Below are 19,658 nucleotides of genomic sequence, written 5' to 3'. Positions count from 1 at the left end.
AGGTCAACATGCAGGTGAATCGAATTTAACTGTCACTATGATTGCTGTATGAGCTACTGAGAGAAAGTGCATGAAACAATTTGAACTGCTTGAAATATTTTGAATTTAATAATATGGTGGCAGGGTTGGAATGGGACCCCCTCCAGATGTTGTTCGGCTACAGCACCCATCACCCCTGACCATTGGCCCTGCTGGATTAGAACTTCATCAGCTGAGCTCTCCAGGATATCAGAACCAGTGTGGCATAGTGGTCTGATTGCATCACTTGGGCCAGCAAAGCTCGTTGGATGGGCTTTGGCAAGCAACTGTCTTTTAGTTTAATGTACCAAGCAGGGTTGTTGCAAGAGCAAAATGGCAGGAGGCTTCATGGATACCACCCTGAGCTCCTGAGAGGAAGACTGGGGACACAAGATGTAAGTGGGTTCAGGCTGGACTGTACTCTCCAAGATTCCTCTTTGACAGACTGCCACTAACCTCTCACTGTCATATAAGCCAGATGTTTGGCTTAAGTGTCAGCATGGCAAAGCCTGCAGCCCTTCAGCTTCCAGATGTCAGAGTTACCAACAACTCAGCTTTTTCTTGGGTGCTTGTTCTTTGTCATGGCAACTACTGTTGCTAGGAAATAACTTGAAAGCCAAGTGGTTGCTGAAGAAGTGCTCAAGGATGGCAAAGCATAAGAAGCCATGAAGAGTCCTCCCCCTCAGAGACCTTCTAGGGCCAAACCACGTGAGATGATGGGGAACAGTGATTGCTTTACATTTTGGCAAAAAAAGAAAAGGTCTCTAATCTGGATTGAGTCTACAGTGGAGCTCACCCCACCCCACCCAATAACATTTTCTCCTCTGAAGCTGCAACACATAGATTTTCCCTAATGGAGTAAACAGCATGTTAGAAAGGGATTTTCATTAGGAAAACAGTATTTGTGTAGTGAGGAGAGGGGCCAAACATGTATCATGACGTGCCAAGGGACTTGAACCCAGTGAGACTATGGTTGCTTTTGGCAAAAAACCAGACTTGAAACAACAACTAGTGAACTCCAGCTACAGATCTCTGTCTTCTTATTGAGTTTGACTCCAAGAGAGTTAAAGGGGGATTTCGGCTTCACTTCCTGCAATGTACACCCCCATTTCTTTGATTCCACTATTGCTCAGAATCATGCAGGTTGTGTAGATTTTTGAAGCAATACAAACACTTGCCAAATGTGTTTGACCAAGGGCAAAAACAGGATAAATACTACAAGGAGCTGTGGTGCCTCTTCCAAAGTGTTTCCAGGGTGAAAAAGACCTATTACTTTGTCCCCTCCAGCCCTCAGAGCAGGAGGGACACTGTTGGTATGCAAGATGACAAGTGCATTAAGGACGAAATGTTGAAACAGAGCAGCTGGTCTCTTAGTTAAGGTGGAATCTGCAAGCCGCTTGCCCTGTCAGTCACAAGTGGATTTGATCCGTCTGTAGGCAGCTGATCCAAGCAGCAAGTTGGATCCCTAAGTTTTATCATAATCCTTAGAGACTGATGAAATGATCTCCATCAAATGCTGCTGGGTGATAATAATGTGACACCACCTGACTCCTTTAATTTCAGTGTCTGTTTGTTTTTAAAGGGAATTAACTCTTGCATCTCTCTTGAATCCTTTTTTAAACATCCCTTACTAGTAAGTAAGAATAAAGCTCATCCATAACCAGGAAAATAGTAAGGTAGACACCCCCACCCCACTTGCTATAGGGTAATCTGCTCTGAGGCCTATTGAAAGGGTGTGCAAATTAATCAAGCATTCTTTATTTTTTTGTCAGCCCTCTGGCATCTAATACGTGTTACTACCCTGAACTAAAGGACAGAACAATGCCATACATGTGTGCCCCTTTTATATCAGTTTAATTGTTATGGCTCCCCTCAAAGAATCCTGTGGATCCCCATTTGGTGACGATATGGGCAACTATGTTGGAATTCTTATTTCCTCACAAAGCCATAGTTCCCAACACTCCTTGGGGAAAGGTAAAAAGGTAAAGGGACCCCTGACCATTAAGTCCAGTCGCAGACGACTCTGGGGTTGCGGCGCTCATCTCGCTTTACTGGTTGAGGGAGCCGGCGTTTGTCCACAGACAGTTTTTCCGGGCCATGTGGCTAGCATGAATAAGCCGCTTCTGGCGAACCAGAGCAGCACACGGAAATGCTGTTTACCTTCCCGCCGGAGTGGTACCTATTTATCTACTTGCACTTGATGTGCTTTCGGACTGCTATGGGGAAAGATAATTACTCTTAAACCAGTTAAGCCATGCTGTGGCATAGACACACTCCCAGTATCTTTTCCATTTCACATGTTGCTGCTTAAAGAGGTCAAGGCTAGTGACAATAACTTTGGCAGATACTGTATTCTGAAACAACCGGCATGGCACAGAAGGTCTCATCTTACCGGGGGCCCAGTTCATCCTCGCATCGCCAGGTGAACTCCCCAAAGCTCTCGTAGTGCTGGTTGTAGTGGTACAGGACCCGGTGAAGGCTTGGTGAGCCCAAGTCCAGCAGGGTGTTGTAGGCTGTTTGCTGCTCCTTCCCGCTAGTGTAGCCATTGAAGAGATTGTAGATCTTGTCTGCTATTTCTGGTTTTAAACAAGAAGGGAAGGTGAAAGGTTGATCGACATAGTGAAGGGTAGTTTGGAGTTTAAATAGCGCCTCTTGGAAAAAAGCGTTTCCCCATCACAGCTGCCCTCCTCAACACAGCATTTTGGGGAAGGGCGAAGGGAGATTGCTGGGGAAACAGCCACCCTTGGCAAGCAGGGCAAGGGAAGACAGGCCTTTTGTGTTCCAATGCAACAGTGAAGATGGAACAAGGATTTCAAAGATGAGCTCCTGAAGGCTCTTTACCAGCAACCTAGCTTTGCAACTTGCAACACAGATGTGCATACAGGATAATATATTGTGCCTTTTCAAAGCATCATTTTTCAACCCCAAACTCTAAAATTTATAGTTAAAGGAATAGGTTTTGCACACACACAAAAATGATTAAAAATAAAATAAAATCCTCAAGCGCTGTACGCAGAAGCTTCTTTTGCCAACGGGCAGGTCTCTGCAGCAGAACTGTTACCTTGGGCCTTCACATCGTCCACCACCGGGCAAGGAGTCTTCACGGTCACATCACTTGACCTTGAACGTCTCCCTGTGTTATCCACACCCCAGAGAGTGAACCTGATGATGGAACAGAAAATATCACCAGATACATGCAGCATATATGTTTGGACTGCATGAGCAAATGTGCCCTGCATCTCCATCTTAATTCAAAAGATGTCTATTCCCCTTTGCTGCTTGCCACATGTGGGCTTGAGACAAGTCAGCAGCTGGTATTGCTACTCACATGTAGGTGGTGTCAGGTTCCAGGCAGCGGATGATCAAAGAGATGGTGGCGGACAGCTTGTCAGGCACCTGCGCTGGCATGGCGCAGGGCGACTTGGCCCCAGAGATGATGTCATCCACAAAACTCAGCACCGTCTCTAGGGAAACAGGCAACCCAGCCATTATCTGATAATGCAGATGGACAAGGAGCAAGGAAGACAGAGGAGCATAGGAAATGTCTGCATGTTTTTAATAAAGCATGTTATTTTTATGTTTTTAATAAATTGTACAGTGGTACCTCAGGTTACATATGCTTCAGGTTACATACGCTTCAGGTTACAGACTTCGCTAACCCAGAAATAGTGCTTCAGGTTAAGAACGTTGCTTCAGGATGGGAACAGAAATTGTGATCCGGCGGCGCAGCAGCAGCAGGAGGCCCCATTAGCTAAAGTGGTACTTCAGGTTAAGAACAGTTTCAGGTTAATTACGGATCTCCGGAACGAATTAAGTACTTAACCCGAGGTACCACTGTATTATATGTGAGTGTGTATTAATGCTTAATTGCTTTTTAATTATTGGGGTTTTCTATGTGTTTAGCTGTTCTCATTTTTATCTGTAAGACACCTTCAGTCCCTGTCAGAGGAAAAGGGTGGTATAAAAATAAGTATATAGATAGTAATAGTCATAACTACGTTAATAATAATAAATTGAAGCTGGAGAGGAGTTTGGCAACCAAAGCCATTTTACTCTGCTTCTGATTGACAATTAATTCTTAAGGTATTTGCACCCCACCTTCCTGACCCTTCAGGGTGGCTGCAACCCCCAAATAGAAGCAATTGCTTAAACAAGCAAAGCAATAAGAATCAAAGCCATCCAGCAGCAACCAGCAGAAATAAACGTGGAAAAGTAACAGAAGAGTTGGCAGCAACATTCATGGTTCATTTATGCAAGAGTGTGCCAAACAAGCACTGATTTTTTTTACTGGCTCTGTAAGGCAGGGAGAGAAGAGGTCAGAAAAATTTCACAGGGCAGCAGATTTCACATCCTGGGTGCTACCACCAAGAAGCTCCTATCCATCACACCTTAAAGGGCAGAGAGCCCAAACTTCCTGTGGTGATTGAAGAATGTAGACAGGCTCCAATGGGAGGAGGCTGCCCTTTAGATAACCCAGTCCCAAATTGCTTGAGGCTTTAAATGACACAAGCAGTACTGTGAACTGAGCAAACAAACAAATCGTGAGCCTTGACATTTCACCAAATATTCCACGAGAGGATGAACTTCCAAATTCATTTCAAATCCGATGGCAATGTACAGTGGTGCCTCGCAAGACGAAATTAATTCGTTCTGCGAGTTTTTTCGTCTTGCAAATTTTTCGTCTTGCGAAGCACGGTATTAACGGTTTTAAGAAAAAGGAAACAAACTTGCAAGACGTTTTCGTCTTGCGAAGCAAGCCCATTGGGAAATTCGTCTTGCGAAGCAACTCAAAAAACCAAAAACTCTTTCGTCTTGCGATTTTTTTGTCTTGTGAGGCATTCGTCTTGCGAGGTACCACTGTACGGAAGTGCTGGACATTCCCCTCCTGCATTTGCCCTGAGAAATCTGGAACTTTTTATCCAATGTTTGTTTCCTTTGAGATTCTTCAGGTGCTCTACATTAGAAGGAACCTCAAACTCAAACCCTGAATTTTGCTTTAAACCGGATTTTGATGGCAACTCTAAAAGTGAGTCCTGTATAATTGTTTGCACAAAAAGACAATGTAGGAAATATCCAAATGAGTGTGATCATGATGTAGAGCACAGAATAGGGTGACTAATATGGGGGCATCCATTTCCCTTCATAAAATGTCCTGACTCTTTGCAAATGATTGTGGCATCATCCCCAGGCGTTTTGGGGCTTCATTTTTAAGTCAGACACAGGCTGATACTGAGGCACAATGAAACCAAAGCTTGCCATTTAAACATAAAGGGGAAGGAAACTTTTTAAAGTCTTCAGAAATTATTGCAAACCCTCCTGTTTATTCCCATCTACCCACTCTGGACCTCTTTGTGGGGACCAAGCTCTGTTGAATGTGGAGGGAGCCTTCTGGCTCATTCCTAGCTCAAACGGTTGAGAAACGATGGAGATTCTTATGATCATAATGATGGTTTTTAAAACTGGATTTTGGATTTGGGTTGGAACCTGGATGACTTTAAAACAGGGTTGGATAAATTAGTGGGTGATATTAGCAGTCAATGGCTACTAGCCATGATGTCTACGTTCACCCTCCACTGCCAGATCCAGTATGATTCTGAAAACCAGTCGCTGGACAACCCAACTGGGAGAATATTATTGTGCTCGGGTCCCCCTCTCTCGCTGGACCCTGTGAAAGCTGCACCTGAAAGTGCCTTGGGCCTCATCCAGCAGAGCTCTTCTTATGCTCTTATGGAGGGAGCTCTTTTTTTGTCGTCTAAACTGGAACAAACTATTTTGGCAACACTGTGACTTAGTATTAGTCCTTCTTTAAACCACAGAGCCTCTTGGGTTTGCCAATCAGAAGTTTGGCAGTTCGAATCCCCGCGACGGGGTGAGCTCCTGTTTTCAGTTCAAGATCCTGCCAACCTAGCAGTTCAAAAGCACATCAAAGTGCAAGTAGACAAACAGGTACCGCTCCGGCGGGAAGGTAAATGGTGTTTGCGTGCACTGCTCTGGTTTCGCCAGAAGCGGCTTAGTCATACTGGCCACATGACCCAGAAAAACTGTCTGCAGACAAACGCCGGCTCCCTCGGCCTATAGAGAGAGAGGAGCACGCAACCCCAGAGTCGTTCACGGCTGGACCTAACGGTCAGGAGTACCTTTACCTTTAAGAATACGGTGTTATATTGCATCAATATTTAATTCTTATGCACACTACCCTGGAATCCATGTTTTGGATGAAAGACACTGTTTAGAAATTTTCAAAAACAATTGTGTAAATGCATTTATAAAAGAATAAACTGCACTCACCAGTTTCCACTTTGGAATGGTCCAAGCGGTCAGTCACCTTCTCCTGGCGGATGAGGTAATCAACGATCTGTACTCCAATTGGGGGTTCCGAATGCTCCCACTCCAGAACTACCAGGGAGCTACTAGGTTCATGAACAGTGGACAACCTCAGCCTGCAGAGGGGAGAGCAAAAACAGAGGTCAGGCTATGGCTAACCCTTGGCAAGCGTCTCCTGACAATGTCAATGGGAATGCCAACTCAAATTCAGCAAAATTCTGACAACAGAGTACCCCCCGCCCTTCTGCCTTCATTTCACTATACTGCATTCAACAGAGCATGTGATGGTGCTTAAGCAACGATGCTCAATTAATAATGTGTTCTGCTTATTCAAGTACAGTGGTGCCTCGCAAGATGAAATTAATTCGTTCCGCAAGTCTCTTCGTCTTGCGAGTTTTTCGTCTTGCGATGCACGGTTTCCCATAGGAATGCATTGAAAATCAATTAATGCGTTCCTAGGGAAACCGCCTTCAGACCAGGTCCGGGGACAGTCTGTCCCTGGACCTCTTCTGAAGGCTGGGGGGGGGACGGGACAAGGGCTTTTCTTCCCACCCCCAGCATTTTAAAAAACCCCGGGACAGCGGAGGACTTCTCCGCTGTCCGGGCGATCTTAAAATGCTGGCGGGCGGCATTTTAAAATCGCCCCGGGACAGCGGAGGACTTCTCCGCTGTCCGGGGCGATTTAAAAGCCCCTGGGAAGGCAGGCAGGGGGGACAAAGACTTTTGCCCCCCGCCAGCCTTCAGAAGGTGTTCCCTCCCCCCCGCCCCGCTTCGGAGCAGCGTTCCGAAGCGGGGCGGCTGGGGCAGGTGTTCCCGCCCCCCGCCCCGCTTCGGAGCAGCGTTCCGAAGCCGGGCGGCGGGGGCAGGTGTTCCCTCCCCCCCGCCCCGCTTCGGAGCAGCGTTCCGAAGCGGGGCGGCGGGGGCAGGTGTTCCCTCCCCCCCGCCCCGCTTCGGAGCAGCGTTCCGAAGCCGGGCGGCTGGGGCAGGTGTTCCCTCCCCCCGCCCCGCTTCGGAGCAGCGTTCCGAAGCCGGGCGGCGGGGGCAGGTGTTCCCTCCCCCCCGCCCCGCTTCGGAGCAGCGTTCCGAAGCCGGGCGGCGGGGGCAGGTGTTCCCTCCCCCCCGCCCCGCTTCGGAGCAGCGTTCCGAAGCCGGGCGGCGGGGGCAGGTGTTCCCTCCCCCCGCCCCGCTTCGGAGCAGCGTTCCGAAGCCGGGCGGCGGGGGCAGGTGTTCCCTCCCCCCCGCCCCGCTTCGGAGCAGCGTTCCGAAGCCGGGCGGCGGGGGCAGGTGTTCCCTCCCCCCCGCCCCGCTTCGGAGCAGCGTTCCGAAGCCGGGCGGTGGGGGCAGGTGTTCCCTCCCCCCCACCCCGCTTCGGAGCACCGGGAGAAGCGATCTCCCCGCAGCCCCTTGCTTCAAAAGAGGTCCGGGGGCAGCGGGAAGCGCTTCCCGCTGTCCCCGGACCTGGGGCTGCGGGGAGAAGATCGCTTCTCCCCGCCGCCCCTTGCTTCAAAAGAGAAGACCCGCTGTCCCCGGGGCAAGCTTCGTTTTGCGAAGCAAGCCCATAGGGAAATCCGTCTTGCGAGGCAACTCGAAAACGAAAAAACCTTTCGTTTTGCGAGTTTTTCGTCTCGCGAGGCGTTCGTCTTGCGGGGTACCACTGTACCTTCAAGCCCCCACAAGGGTAGGGGGGTAACATTAATGAGATGAACAGGGCACACTTTGCCATGCCCTGTCTTTGGTGCACAACACAAAGGGGGTGGGCAGGCGAGGGCCCAACTAGAGATCTTTCAGACACACACCTCGCACAGAACCCAAAATGGGGACAATTAAATGGACACTCTAAATCCAGCAGGCAGATTCAGATTCCATTCCATTACGACACCTCAGCTCAACCTACCTTCTCACGGTGCGGGCATAATGGGACAGTGACCACTGCCCTGCACTCCTCGGGAGAAGGCCAAAATGAAATATAGAAACAAGCAGCATCAAACTCGTTACGCTGAGTAAGCTATGAAACCTTGAACTCCCAACAGTTGTTGTTGTTGCTGCTGTTTTTTTTTTTACCCTGGTGGACAGCAAAAGCTTGCCTTTGCACCTGCAGCCTTCTTTGCAGGCTTACTACAATATTGATTTAATATTTACTTTTTGCAACCTGCCTTTTTCCTGCCATGAAAATTCATGACATAAACAGAGCATCCTAAAAACAGCAATAAAACATACACGCGAAATACTCTTAAGACCCAATAAAAAACAGACACCAGTAAAATGCACTTTCCTTTGGAAGCAATGGAGCAGAAAGGCAGTTGCCTTCCTGCACTTTTTGATATACACTTTTTGATGTACACCCTGCTCGCATCTGGGCTCCTAACAGCATTATGGGGACTGTCAGGAGCTGCAGGCATGGAGATCAGGCATGGGTGCCTTCTCTCCCACACCAGATTCAAAAAGGAACCGTCTGATCCAATTCACCACCACCACCATGATTCTGTGAAAAAGACTCAAGAGAGGTAACTCTGTTTGGAAAGGCAAGATCCTCAGTTTTCAGCCATTGTTTCTCTCTTTATTTCTGGTGCTGGAAGAATATTTGCTACAACAAACAGTATCACATGAGGTCATGTTTCCCAAAAGACATTTAGCAAAATCTCAATTCTGCAAACTGATGGTGGGGGACACCTACATAGGGCGTGGGAGGGGGGCACAGGCTGGAAGCCCATCAGCACCAAAGGCACTTGAGTCACACCGACACCAGTCCTCGATGACGTCCCCACTGCCTGAGCACCATAGGGAACTCATGGTGGCCTCTTGCAACAGCTGAGAGAGAAATAAAAGGAGAACAGGAATGAGGAATAGCACAGGAGGAACATCAAGAGAATCCCCGCCATGAGCTGAATTTTCATCCTACCCAAGGGCTGCAAAGCAGGGGGGCCCCTTCTGACCAATTTTGTTGAGAGGCTTGCAAATCGTTTGCTCATTTCACACTAAGCCATGGTTTGGTTTAGGACTAGGTCACTGAGTACAACAGGCAACAGACCTGCACACGTGTAGTGATCAAAACAGAAGTTCAGAATTCAATAATAGAAGACCAGCAAGCCATTAACATATCAGTCCTCTTCTGCAAACAGAAAGTACCGTATTTTTCGCTCTATAACACGCACCCGACCATAACACGCACATAGATTTTGGAGGAGGAAAAGAAGAAAAAAAATATTCTAAACGAAACAGTGGATGTATGATTTTTGTGGTTCATGCTGTGGCCACAGACATGTGATCTGACGGTGAGTTTGGGGTAGCCCAATGCAAAAATCCTGAGGATCCATGTGGATCCATGCTTTATAACCACATTTTTGCACCACTGCGGCCCCAGGCAACAGTGGGTGTGTGATTTTTTTGGTGCAAGCTGTAGCCATGGACATGCTATGTGATCTGATGGTGAATTTGGGGTGACCCAATGCAAAAATCCTGAGGATCTATGTGGATCCGTGCTTTGTAACCAGGCTCTCTGTCCCTCTCTTCTCCCCACTCAGTGGCTCTTCTCCCGCTTTGCTGTTTCAAAGCGAGCAAAGCGAGCCACGGAGGAGGGAAGGAAGGGGAACCATGGATCCTCTGCTCACAACTGCAGCAGATCCCCCTGCCATCCGTAGGCATTCGCTCCATAACACGCACAGACATTTTCCCTTGCTTTCTAGGAGGAAAAAAGTGAGTGTTATGGAGCAAAAAATACGGTAATTCAGATGGGGAGAATTTAATAAGCACTGCTATGCTGACTGCAGTTATTCTGCTTCAAGTCTGTTTCTAGCCATCACTGTTTGAGAAGATTGGAAATGTCACCATGTTTTCTCCCACTCCCTCTGCCCCCTTCAGATAAAGCGTGTTCTCATTCATAGAGACCACGTGTTGCGGTGGGGTCTGGCAGGCCACCCCTCTGTTGATGGGCGCGTTAGTTTGGATGACCATCCGCAGTGATTGGGCAGTTGGGTTGCTGGGCAAATTTTGGTGTTGCCATTTAGGGGGTTGGACCAAAGGTTATAAAATGAAGTCACGTACCACTGACAGGGCTGTTTTGCTGTGGATCACCCGCCCACCCTTCCTAATTTAGGGCTTTTGAGTTTGACCTTGCTATGCCTGTCATGGGGTCGCCTGCTTTGGGGGCAGGGGCCTGGTAGGAATTTTGTCCAATTGGCTGATTGGCTGGTGCCATTTGGTTTTTGCTTACTGCGTAGCAAATCGTCACAACTTATAAGGTTGCGGTTAGGCATTGGTTTAAAAATTGGTTGGTGGAGGGGTAAGGATTGGCAGTGCCTGCCCCTCCAATGCTGCTGCTGCAAGGGAATTCCATTAAAGGAATCCAGGAGCTTGCCATCCTTTCGTCCGTACCCCTGAAGGGGGCTTAGGGCCATGTAAGCCCCCGGGAACATGCGGTGTGTGTGTGTGTGTGTGTGAGGGTCTGGTGCCCGGCTCCATGCTCTGCCTAATATTGTTTTCTCTTACTGGCTTTCATTGGAATCCGGAAGTCAGTTCTGTCCCTGGGCGTGGGGACAGATACTCATAACCAATGCCTAAGCAACCACTCACATTTATATATTTTAATAAAGTTGTGGCCAAAAATATGCCAAAAACCTTAAACAAAAATTATGTGTGGTGTGAATTATTTATAGGTGGTTTGGAGTACCTCGACACACAATCTTGTTTATATGAAAATTTGAATACTTAAGACCGAGTAAGAGAGTAGCCTGTCCCCCTTTAGAATGCTCACTTATTTGCAACCACTGATACTACATTTAGTCCTGCCTCCCATATAAAGCCACTCACCTTCTGAGTTTGATTGTTGGTGACCAGCTCATAAATGGGTGCTGCTTTTGTGACCTCCAGGAGGACAGGCTCAGGTACAGTGTCTGTGCCAGAGGATACATGACACAGAGGACAGGATGATGGACAGCGGCCTCTGCTCTGGCATTCCATGCGCACGCCGGCTGCCATGCGCTTGGTTCCTGACTCTGACAAGCTGGCTATGTACTCTGGAAACGTAAGGACCCTGGGATCTCGCTCACGCTCCTCAGACTCATCTGATGGGGAGTTACCTGTAAGAAATGTGATTGGATAGAATCAGGAAAAGGTGAGTTGTGACCTGGTCAAGTTTCATGGTGCCCTGGACTAGAGAGATAAAACATCTGCACCCACAGGGGTGTGCAATCATTTGCAAGAACCCTGTGCAGATTTCAAGCTTATATCATTGTTTTTAAGTGTTCCCCTGTATGACTTGCCTTCCAGAACATAGATCTCTTTGGAATAATTTCCAACTGCTTAATGTTCTTCTTTAAAACTGGCATTCAAAATCATACATAGATCAGCAAACAGGAGCACCATCTTGAGTGAGAGTCCTGAAAATCTGTTCCAGGCCTCACAGGCCTTTTCCCACCAGGCCTGGCCCTGGGCAGGGCCCTGACTGACTCCAGCTACAAAAAGCCAAGGCTGCTGAAAAGGCCAGAGACCATTTTGGCTGTCTCTTAGTGACCCGGAAACTGCAATTAATCCAGAATGCGGCAGCTAGACTGGTGACTGGGAGTGGCCGCCGGGACCACATAACACCGGTCCCGAGAGATCTGCATTGGCTCCTAGTACGTTTCCGAGCACGATTCAAAGTGTTGGTGCTGACCTTTAAAGCCCTAAACGGCCTCGGTCCTGTATACCTGAAGGAGCGTCTCCACCCCCATTGTTCCCACTGAGGTCCAGCGCCAAGGGCCTTCTGGTGGTTCCCTCATTGCGAGAAGTAAGGTTACAGGGAACCAGGCAGAGGGCCTTCTCGGTAGTGGCACCCGCCCTGTGGAACGCCCTCCCAGCAGATGTCAAAGAGATAAATAATTACCTGACATTCAGAAGACATCTGAAGGCAGCCCTGTTCAGGGAAGTTTTTAATATGTAACGCTGTACTGTTTTTAACACTGATTGGGAGCTGCCCAGAGTGGCTGGGGAAACTCAGCCAGATGGGCGGGGTATAAATAATAAATTATTATTATTATTATTATCTTAATGCAGTCCCAAGTCATCGAGTCAGAGCTTCCACAGCCGCCGCTGTGAACCACCGTTGGCAGGATTGGTAGTGACAGCAGCAGATATGTATCTTCTATGCTTATGATTTTTTTAAAAAATTAAATCTTATAAATATTTTTTTGACAAAACATCCATCTTACATATAATATATAAAAACCACTTGGCAATCTTGGCCTGAGACTTCTCTCCTCCTCAACTAATGGTTTTCCTAATTATACTCTGATATTGCATTTTGTTATTATCATTATTATTACCCTTAAATCCAAATCTTAAATACACCATTTAAACATCATGTTGGTAATAATTGATATCTCTAACCTTACAAAACTTCTTGTAGCCCTACTAACAATGTCAATTGTTTACAATTGTCTCTCAAATATAATGTAAATTTATTCCAGTCTTTCAAAAAGGTCTGGTCCTGCTGGTTCCATATTTTCCCAGTTAGTTTCGCCAACTCGGCATCATCCATTAACTTCTTCTGCCACTCTTCTTTTGCTGGGGTCTCTTCCTGTTTCCATTTTTGGGCCAATAATATCCTTGCTGCAGTTGTTGCATACAAAAACAATGTTTTATCTTGCTTATGTATTTCACTACCTACAATACCCAATAATAAGGCTTCTGGTTTCTTTACAAATGTATATTTCAACATTTTTTAAAGTTCATTATATATCATTTCCCAGAAAGCCTTCACTTTCTTACAAACCCACCACATATGATGGAAGGTTTTTGTATTATGGTGCTGGAGGAGACTCTTGAGAGTCTCATGGATTGCAAGAAGATCAAACCTCTCCATTCTGAAGGAAATCAGCCCTGAGTGCTCACTGGAAGGACAGATCCTGAAGCTGAGGCTCCAATACTTTGGCCACCTCATGAGAAGAGAAGACTCCCTGGAAAAGACCCTGATGTTGGGAAAGATGGAGGGCACAAGGAGAAGGGGACGACAGAGGATGAGATGGTTGGATAGTGTTCTCGAAGCTACCAGCATGAATTTGACCAAACTGCGGGAGGCAGTGGAAGACAGGAGTGCCTGGCGTGCTCTGGTCCATGGGGTCACGAAGAGTCGGGCACGACTAAACGACTAAACAACAACAACAAACCACTTTGAGATTTTTTCTTTAAAATATAAAGGAGTATATAGAGAATTGAAATTAATAATAATAGTAATAATAATAATCCTGGCAAGAATTATGCTGTTGTTTCTCAAATCTTGATTCAGTAGTCTAAATGTGAAATTGGGTTATTTCCTCCCAGAATACTGCTGGTTCTAAGTGCACGGTTCCTCAAGTAACCTTCAGCCAGGTCTCATTCCACATTTTTTAAGAATGGTGCAAAATACACTTGATTTTCCATGCAAAACTTGCATAGGCAGTTAAATGTTCTGAAGAAGCAGAAGAACTGAAAAATGCCAAATTGAGGTGGGGTGGCTGCTGAGCAACAGTAATTTAGATAAGCACTAGAAAAGTTGAACTTTTGAAAAGGGGAATGATGTGCAATTAAGGCAATTGCACCAAGTGCAAGCAACAATGGTCCTGGTCTGCATTTTGTATGCTGAAAAATTGTGTTTCTAAATTGAGAACCACATGCAGTGAAGACATATGGGGGGAAATGATGTGCAGCCAGACCACTACCACTTAATATCAAAAAGGTCATAAGAGGGCTGGGCGATATCTGGCTATCAACACCGCAATATGTCACCAGCTAAATATTGCAATGTGTCAATATATCAACAATGTCTGAAATAAGGATGGAGCTATGGAGCTATGCATTGGCTGGCTCAGTGGTTTTTTCTGCATTCTGATTTTTGCTGGTGCTTGCTCCTGTGATTCTCTGCCTCCTGCATGAGGGCCGGGGAGAGCTGAGCAGGAAGAGTTAACAGGGGCTGCAAGAATCAATAGAAACATTGGCTGGCTTCATACTTTCCCCACATTGTGATTTTTGCATAGCAAACACACACACATCATGATTCACAATATATTGCCAGGTCAGAGAGAATGAAACTGATATCACGATATGGACTTCAAACTAAACTGGTCAGACCATTAGGATTGGCTGGGAGAGGAAGAACAGAAAAAGGAGAGAGAGAGAGAGAGAGAGAGAGAGAGAGAGAGAAGTGGGTGTCAGAAAAAGAGGGGTGGCAGAAAGACAGAGGGGGGAATTGTGGGCTTCTCAGACATCCTATTGGCCATTGTCAGGAATAGATGGACCTTTGTTCTAACTCAGGGGTAGTCAACCTTTTTATGCCTACCGCCCACTAAATGCATCTTTCTTGATGGTAAAATGTCCTTACCACCCACCAGTGCTCAATGGAAGGAGAAGTGAGCTTGTGCCATAGAACCCCCCACTGCCCACCTAGAAACCTGAAACGCCCACTAGTGGGTGGTAGGAACCAGGTGGACAACCCCTGCTCTAACTCAACATGGCTCTAATTTTTAGATAGTTTGGGTTGGCATAAGGAAAACAGGTGCAATCCCAGGGCAGTTAGTCATAACTGAGCCCCACTGAAATCAACAGAAAAAATTAAGTCATGATGACCAACTCAAGTACCATTGATTTCAATGGGATTGAAGGCAGGACCACTTTACCTGACTCAGGGCTATGGTGCTTTTGAAACAGGATTAGTGCAGACAATTAAGCCAACTCTGCTAGTGAGTGATGTGACACAACGGGTCTCTCTTAGAAAGAAGTTACTTTTGAATATGCCCATTTGCATGCAGTGAGCAACAATGGTGCAAAGCCATGGTTCAGATGCTGCCAAAATTCTATGTTTGTTTTTAATAAAAACGTGGTGGTCTATTTTCCTTCCAGGAAGGGAAGTAAAATGAAGTAATGCATTCAACAGAAAAGGCTGCCTATGAACACTAGATGGTGCTATAAAATTACAGATCATGACAGATCTGAAATCTTTATCTTATGTCTGATGGGAAAGATATGCATGTTACCAATGGCTGTAACAAGGACTCTCTGTATCTGAGCCAATAGTAGATGGCAAGTGGTCTAGATGGATGAAAGAGCATTTGGATGATATAAAATCTCCACTAAGTGCATAAAAGGGTGCTTTCTGAGAACACATACACACACACTTAAATGTGCAGTAAAATAGCACCAAATATATTATTGTCACTTTTTCCTGCTAATTCTGAGCAGCTGCCCCTAAACAGGCATTTGACACCCAGAAATGTATTGACTACATGGAATTGGCAGAAATGACTGGCAGAATCCAAGACCAGGGAGAAGAGTCGGTGAAAGACGACTGGAAGAAATTCAAAGACTACTTACAGAAACATTGTAAAATTAATGAATGTTAGAAGGATGTTGGATAGAAACTAAGCGGTTTCCAGCTGTAATGCTTTAAGAGATATGGAAAAAAAGAGGTTTTACAAATGGGTAAAAGTTTAATGGTAAGGATTTGCTGAACTAACAAATTGAATTGGAATACAAAGAAGGGAGGGATGAGGAGGTCCGAGGAAATAAGTGTATGGAAGTTATGTTATTGAAAATTAATGTGTGTTTTTAACTGTTTTTTATTTTGTATGTTTCTTTTTCTTTTTTCTTGTTATATCTTAAAAACTTTTAATAAATATCTTAAAAAAAGAAAAGAAATGTAAAGAGCAGGGCCAGAAGAAAGACAGCAACCTTAGCAAAAACCCCCATACTATCCAAACATTGCTTGGCAGTCTCTAGGGCAGTGTTTCCCAACCACTGTTCCGCGGCACACTAGTGTGCCGCGAGATGTTGCCTGGTGTGCCGCGAGATGTTGCCTGGAGGGAGGCGGGCGAGTCGGGCGGCGAGAGGTGGGGCAGCGGCGGCGAGGAGAGGCCGCCCAGCGCGGGGCTCTCGCCGTCTGCCTGCCTGGCTGCCTGCGAGCTCGGCGGGCAGCGCCTCCGTCTGCAGCGCCCGCCTCGCGGCTCTCATTCCCTGCCCCTGCCAAAGCTCACCCAGCCAAGCCGCGCTCTCCTTCCTGCCTCGCTTTGGTGCCTCCTCCCCCCCCACCCCCAAAGCTTGGAGGTTCCCCGGCAAGGGGGAGGGAAAAAAATTGAAACTTACACTTTCGTGCGTCCCTCCCGGCGTGACGCTGCGCGCTGACGTCACGGGGCTGTAATGGTGGTGTGCCTTGAGATTTTTTTCATCAAACAAGTGTGCCTTTGCCCAAAAAAGGTTGGGAAACACTGCTCTAGGGGTGGGCTGACCAGTCTGTAGAAGTCTCTCCCCCACAACCCCACCCCTCCTCAATAGAAGCCGCACGGTCCTCCATTTCACTTAAAAATTACAAAGCTCTAAATGTATACCCAGGATCTCTTAACAGTTAAGGCATAACTGATCTGTGTTAAGGGACCCTGAGAATGCGCTCCTGCTTAAGGATAGAATAAGTGTCTTGGTATATCACATTAAAAGTGTGTCTACCTGTCCTAGCACAGGTAAGTTGATAGAATTAGTGTCTTGGTATATCAAATTAAAAGTGTGTCTACCTGTCCTAGCACAGGTAAGTTGATAAACAACTACCTGACATTCAGAAGACATCTTAAGGCAGCCCTGTTCAGGGAAGTTTTTAATGTATGATATTTTAGTGTTTTTTGGTTTCTATGGAAGCCGCCCAGAGTGGCTGGGGAAACCCAGCCAGATGGGCGGGGTACAAATAATAAATTATTATTATTATTATAGCATACAAAAACCAACAACCCCAGTAACCAGCAGGTGCTGTGTTTTTTAATGGAAACTGTCTATGATTTATTCCCCCCTAACCTATTGAATTATTGCATTTCGTGTCATCTGCTCCCTGCCACAACTTTTCCCCCAGCCTTTACATGCAAATAATTATCTTGACATAGCTGTGAGGAGCCAATGTCTTCACCTTAAGCATCTCCTCTCCCAAGACTGATATTCTCTGTAATCAGGGGACCAGGCAGGAGAGGCCTAGTCACAATGAAGAACTTTAGAGAGGACGGTCCCTATTTAATATTCTGAGAAAAGCAATTATTCCATTTCACCAACTGCTTCCATTTCAGAACACAAACATTGATTTTGCAAATCCCAATGAGCTCCCAACTTGTCCTGATTGACTCAGAGGAAGGCGTGAATCCCAGAGAAAACAACAAGGAACCTGCCTGTTGTTTTGTCAAGCACAGTGGTGTGGAAATTGGGACTTTTGGGAGACTATGCATTGCTTACACTCTCTGGCACGGCTATCCAGGTGATCCGAAGCTGCAAATCAAAAGGCGTCTGACACAAAAGCCCTGTTCACCTGTCTGGAGAAGCAGCAAGAGAGCAAGGGGGCTGCTCCGTGGCACCTTCCAGTTTTCCATGTGGTTCAGGCCTGTCGCACTTGCTCACGCTCCCCACGCAATCTGGAACCCTGCACGTTTTCCTGAACGTGAAGGAAGCTGGAAGCAGCCATATGAAAACAGCCTCTTTGTATTCACGTTGCCCCTTCTGGAGAGCAATGGCTGCATAGGACTAATGACTTTGTGGAATATCTGGCAGCAATCAAACAACATTTTTCAGCTGACAGTAGCTAACCTGCAACTTCATTCTATTTCTGAGGCCTGGTACAAATGAATATTTGTCCCTCTATTATAATTGCCAGGAACATTTCCCTGCCTGTCATTTTCTACTGCCTCTTTCTCACCCCATTCTTGTCTCACAAAACTTATGTATTATACAAATGCTGATGTACGATATTTAGGAGGCAAGATGCTAATTGAGCACATACATGCAAAAATAAGCCTATTTACACAGCCTCATTCATCTGTGCCATTTATTTTGAACACAGAAGCTGGGGTCTCGCTCCCTCCCTACCCGCAAGAGAAGAATTTGTATTTTTGGTTAGATCAAGGCGTTAATTTCCCTGCTCAAGATCTTCTAAGATCCTTTGCTCCAAGCACCCTGTTGACCCAACTCTCCCTCATTAATACAAATTGCCTGGCCAAGGTCAGAGTAGTTTCCAGCAGCCAGATATATCTGCTTTGAAATACTTTTGTGGGCCTTTCGAACCAATATTTAAACTTCCCCGGTGATAGCTGGAGGTCATGTTTTTTTAAACACTTAGATTCTTGCTATCCAGAGCATATGTTCTGTTATGTTAGCTTGTTATCTTTTAATTGGTTTCTATTCTAAATTTAATGCCAACTGTTCCTGCTGGCGGCAATAGCTGCGACTGAAGCTAGGATGGCGCCGTGTCAACGTTAGTGTTGCATGTGCAAAGTGAGTATTGCCATTCCCATTTGCCACTCTGCTTCTGGACTGCTTGTTGGGCCACTCAGATCTCCCCTTTTTGGAGCTGGATGATTCTCATCTCTTGGAATAAGTGCTCCCAGAAATATGTAATTGCTAAACAATGGCGCAGAAGCATTTGAGATGTCCAGTTTTCAGGGAAAGTATTCCAGCACAACTAAAGGTGTGTCTGTACAAGGTTGTGGGTGTGTACCCTGATGTGTGCACTTGTTGCCAGGCTTCCATCCCGTCCCCCGTCCCCCGTCCCCTGCAGATTCAGATTCCATCCCGTCCCCCGTCCCCCGCCATCCACCTATCTATGCAGATTAGACCTGACCCTAGCAATTCAAGAAGCAAAACTGATATGGAGTTCTTGTATTTCACAATGTACAGTTTTGAACTTAGTGTAATCCATGGGATAAGATGTTAAAACATGGACCAGGGAGCCCTGGGTTCAAATCCTCACACATACATGGAGCTCAAAGTGGCTGAAGTAAGTCAGTCTACTTCATAGGGCTGCTGTGAAGATAACAGCCACATGATCTCAGATATGCTGCTCTGAGCTTGTGGGTGGGGGGAGGAGAGGAGGGACCCTAGAATTGTTGAGTTGGGAGGGATCCTGAGAATCAGTCAGTCCAGCCTCTTGCACTGCAGGAATCTCAACGCATGATCCAATCTGAAACCATACGAATGCTAAAAATAAAATACTGCGACTTTGGTTTTGCTCTCAATTTCTTCTCACTTTCCTTTATTTTCTCCAAAATTTTATCTTTCTTCTCATTCTGGATTCTCTTCTTTATTGCATTCTGTTGTATCAGGAACCCTCTTATAACCACTTTGCTTGCATCCCAGATTACTCTTTTTTCAACATTAGTGTTCATATTTATCTCAAAATAGTCTCTCAAGGTTTTTTGGGGCCTTCTTAGTCACTTCTTCATCTCTAAATAAAGTGTCATTCATCCTCCATCTGAAAGAGTCAGTTGGTGTTAGTTTCATCTCCATCTTCACAGCATTATGGTCGGAGCAGGTTTTTGGACAAATTTCCACTTTTCTTGTCTTTGGTG

General features: G+C 46.2%; 1 protein-coding gene and 1 long non-coding RNA gene across 3 annotated transcripts in view; both read right to left on the bottom strand.

Annotated features, from left to right (window-relative positions):
* LOC308587148 overlaps positions 1-19,658 on the bottom strand; it is a 283,237-nt gene that overhangs the window by 12,550 nt on the left and 251,029 nt on the right. The window lies entirely within an intron of this gene.
* ASTN1 (astrotactin 1) overlaps positions 1-19,658 on the bottom strand; it is a 243,585-nt gene that overhangs the window by 10,942 nt on the left and 212,985 nt on the right. For both annotated transcript variants that reach the window (XM_081194294.1, XM_081194293.1), the window contains exons 17-22: positions 11,149-11,417; positions 9,017-9,150; positions 6,307-6,458; positions 3,347-3,482; positions 3,080-3,180; positions 2,411-2,594 (exon numbers count right to left, since the gene is read on the bottom strand). In XM_081194294.1, the coding sequence (XP_081050420.1) occupies positions 2,411-2,594; positions 3,080-3,180; positions 3,347-3,482; positions 6,307-6,458; positions 9,017-9,150; positions 11,149-11,417 (976 nt within the window). The remainder of the gene's footprint in view (positions 1-2,410; positions 2,595-3,079; positions 3,181-3,346; positions 3,483-6,306; positions 6,459-9,016; positions 9,151-11,148; positions 11,418-19,658) is intronic.

Source organism: Podarcis bocagei (genome assembly GCF_964188305.1).
Source record: "Podarcis bocagei genome assembly, chromosome: 5".
Classification (NCBI taxonomy): domain Eukaryota; kingdom Metazoa; phylum Chordata; class Lepidosauria; order Squamata; family Lacertidae; genus Podarcis; species Podarcis bocagei.
Note: the sequence above shows the minus strand (reverse complement) of the source record. Positions and strands in the feature narration are given on the sequence as shown.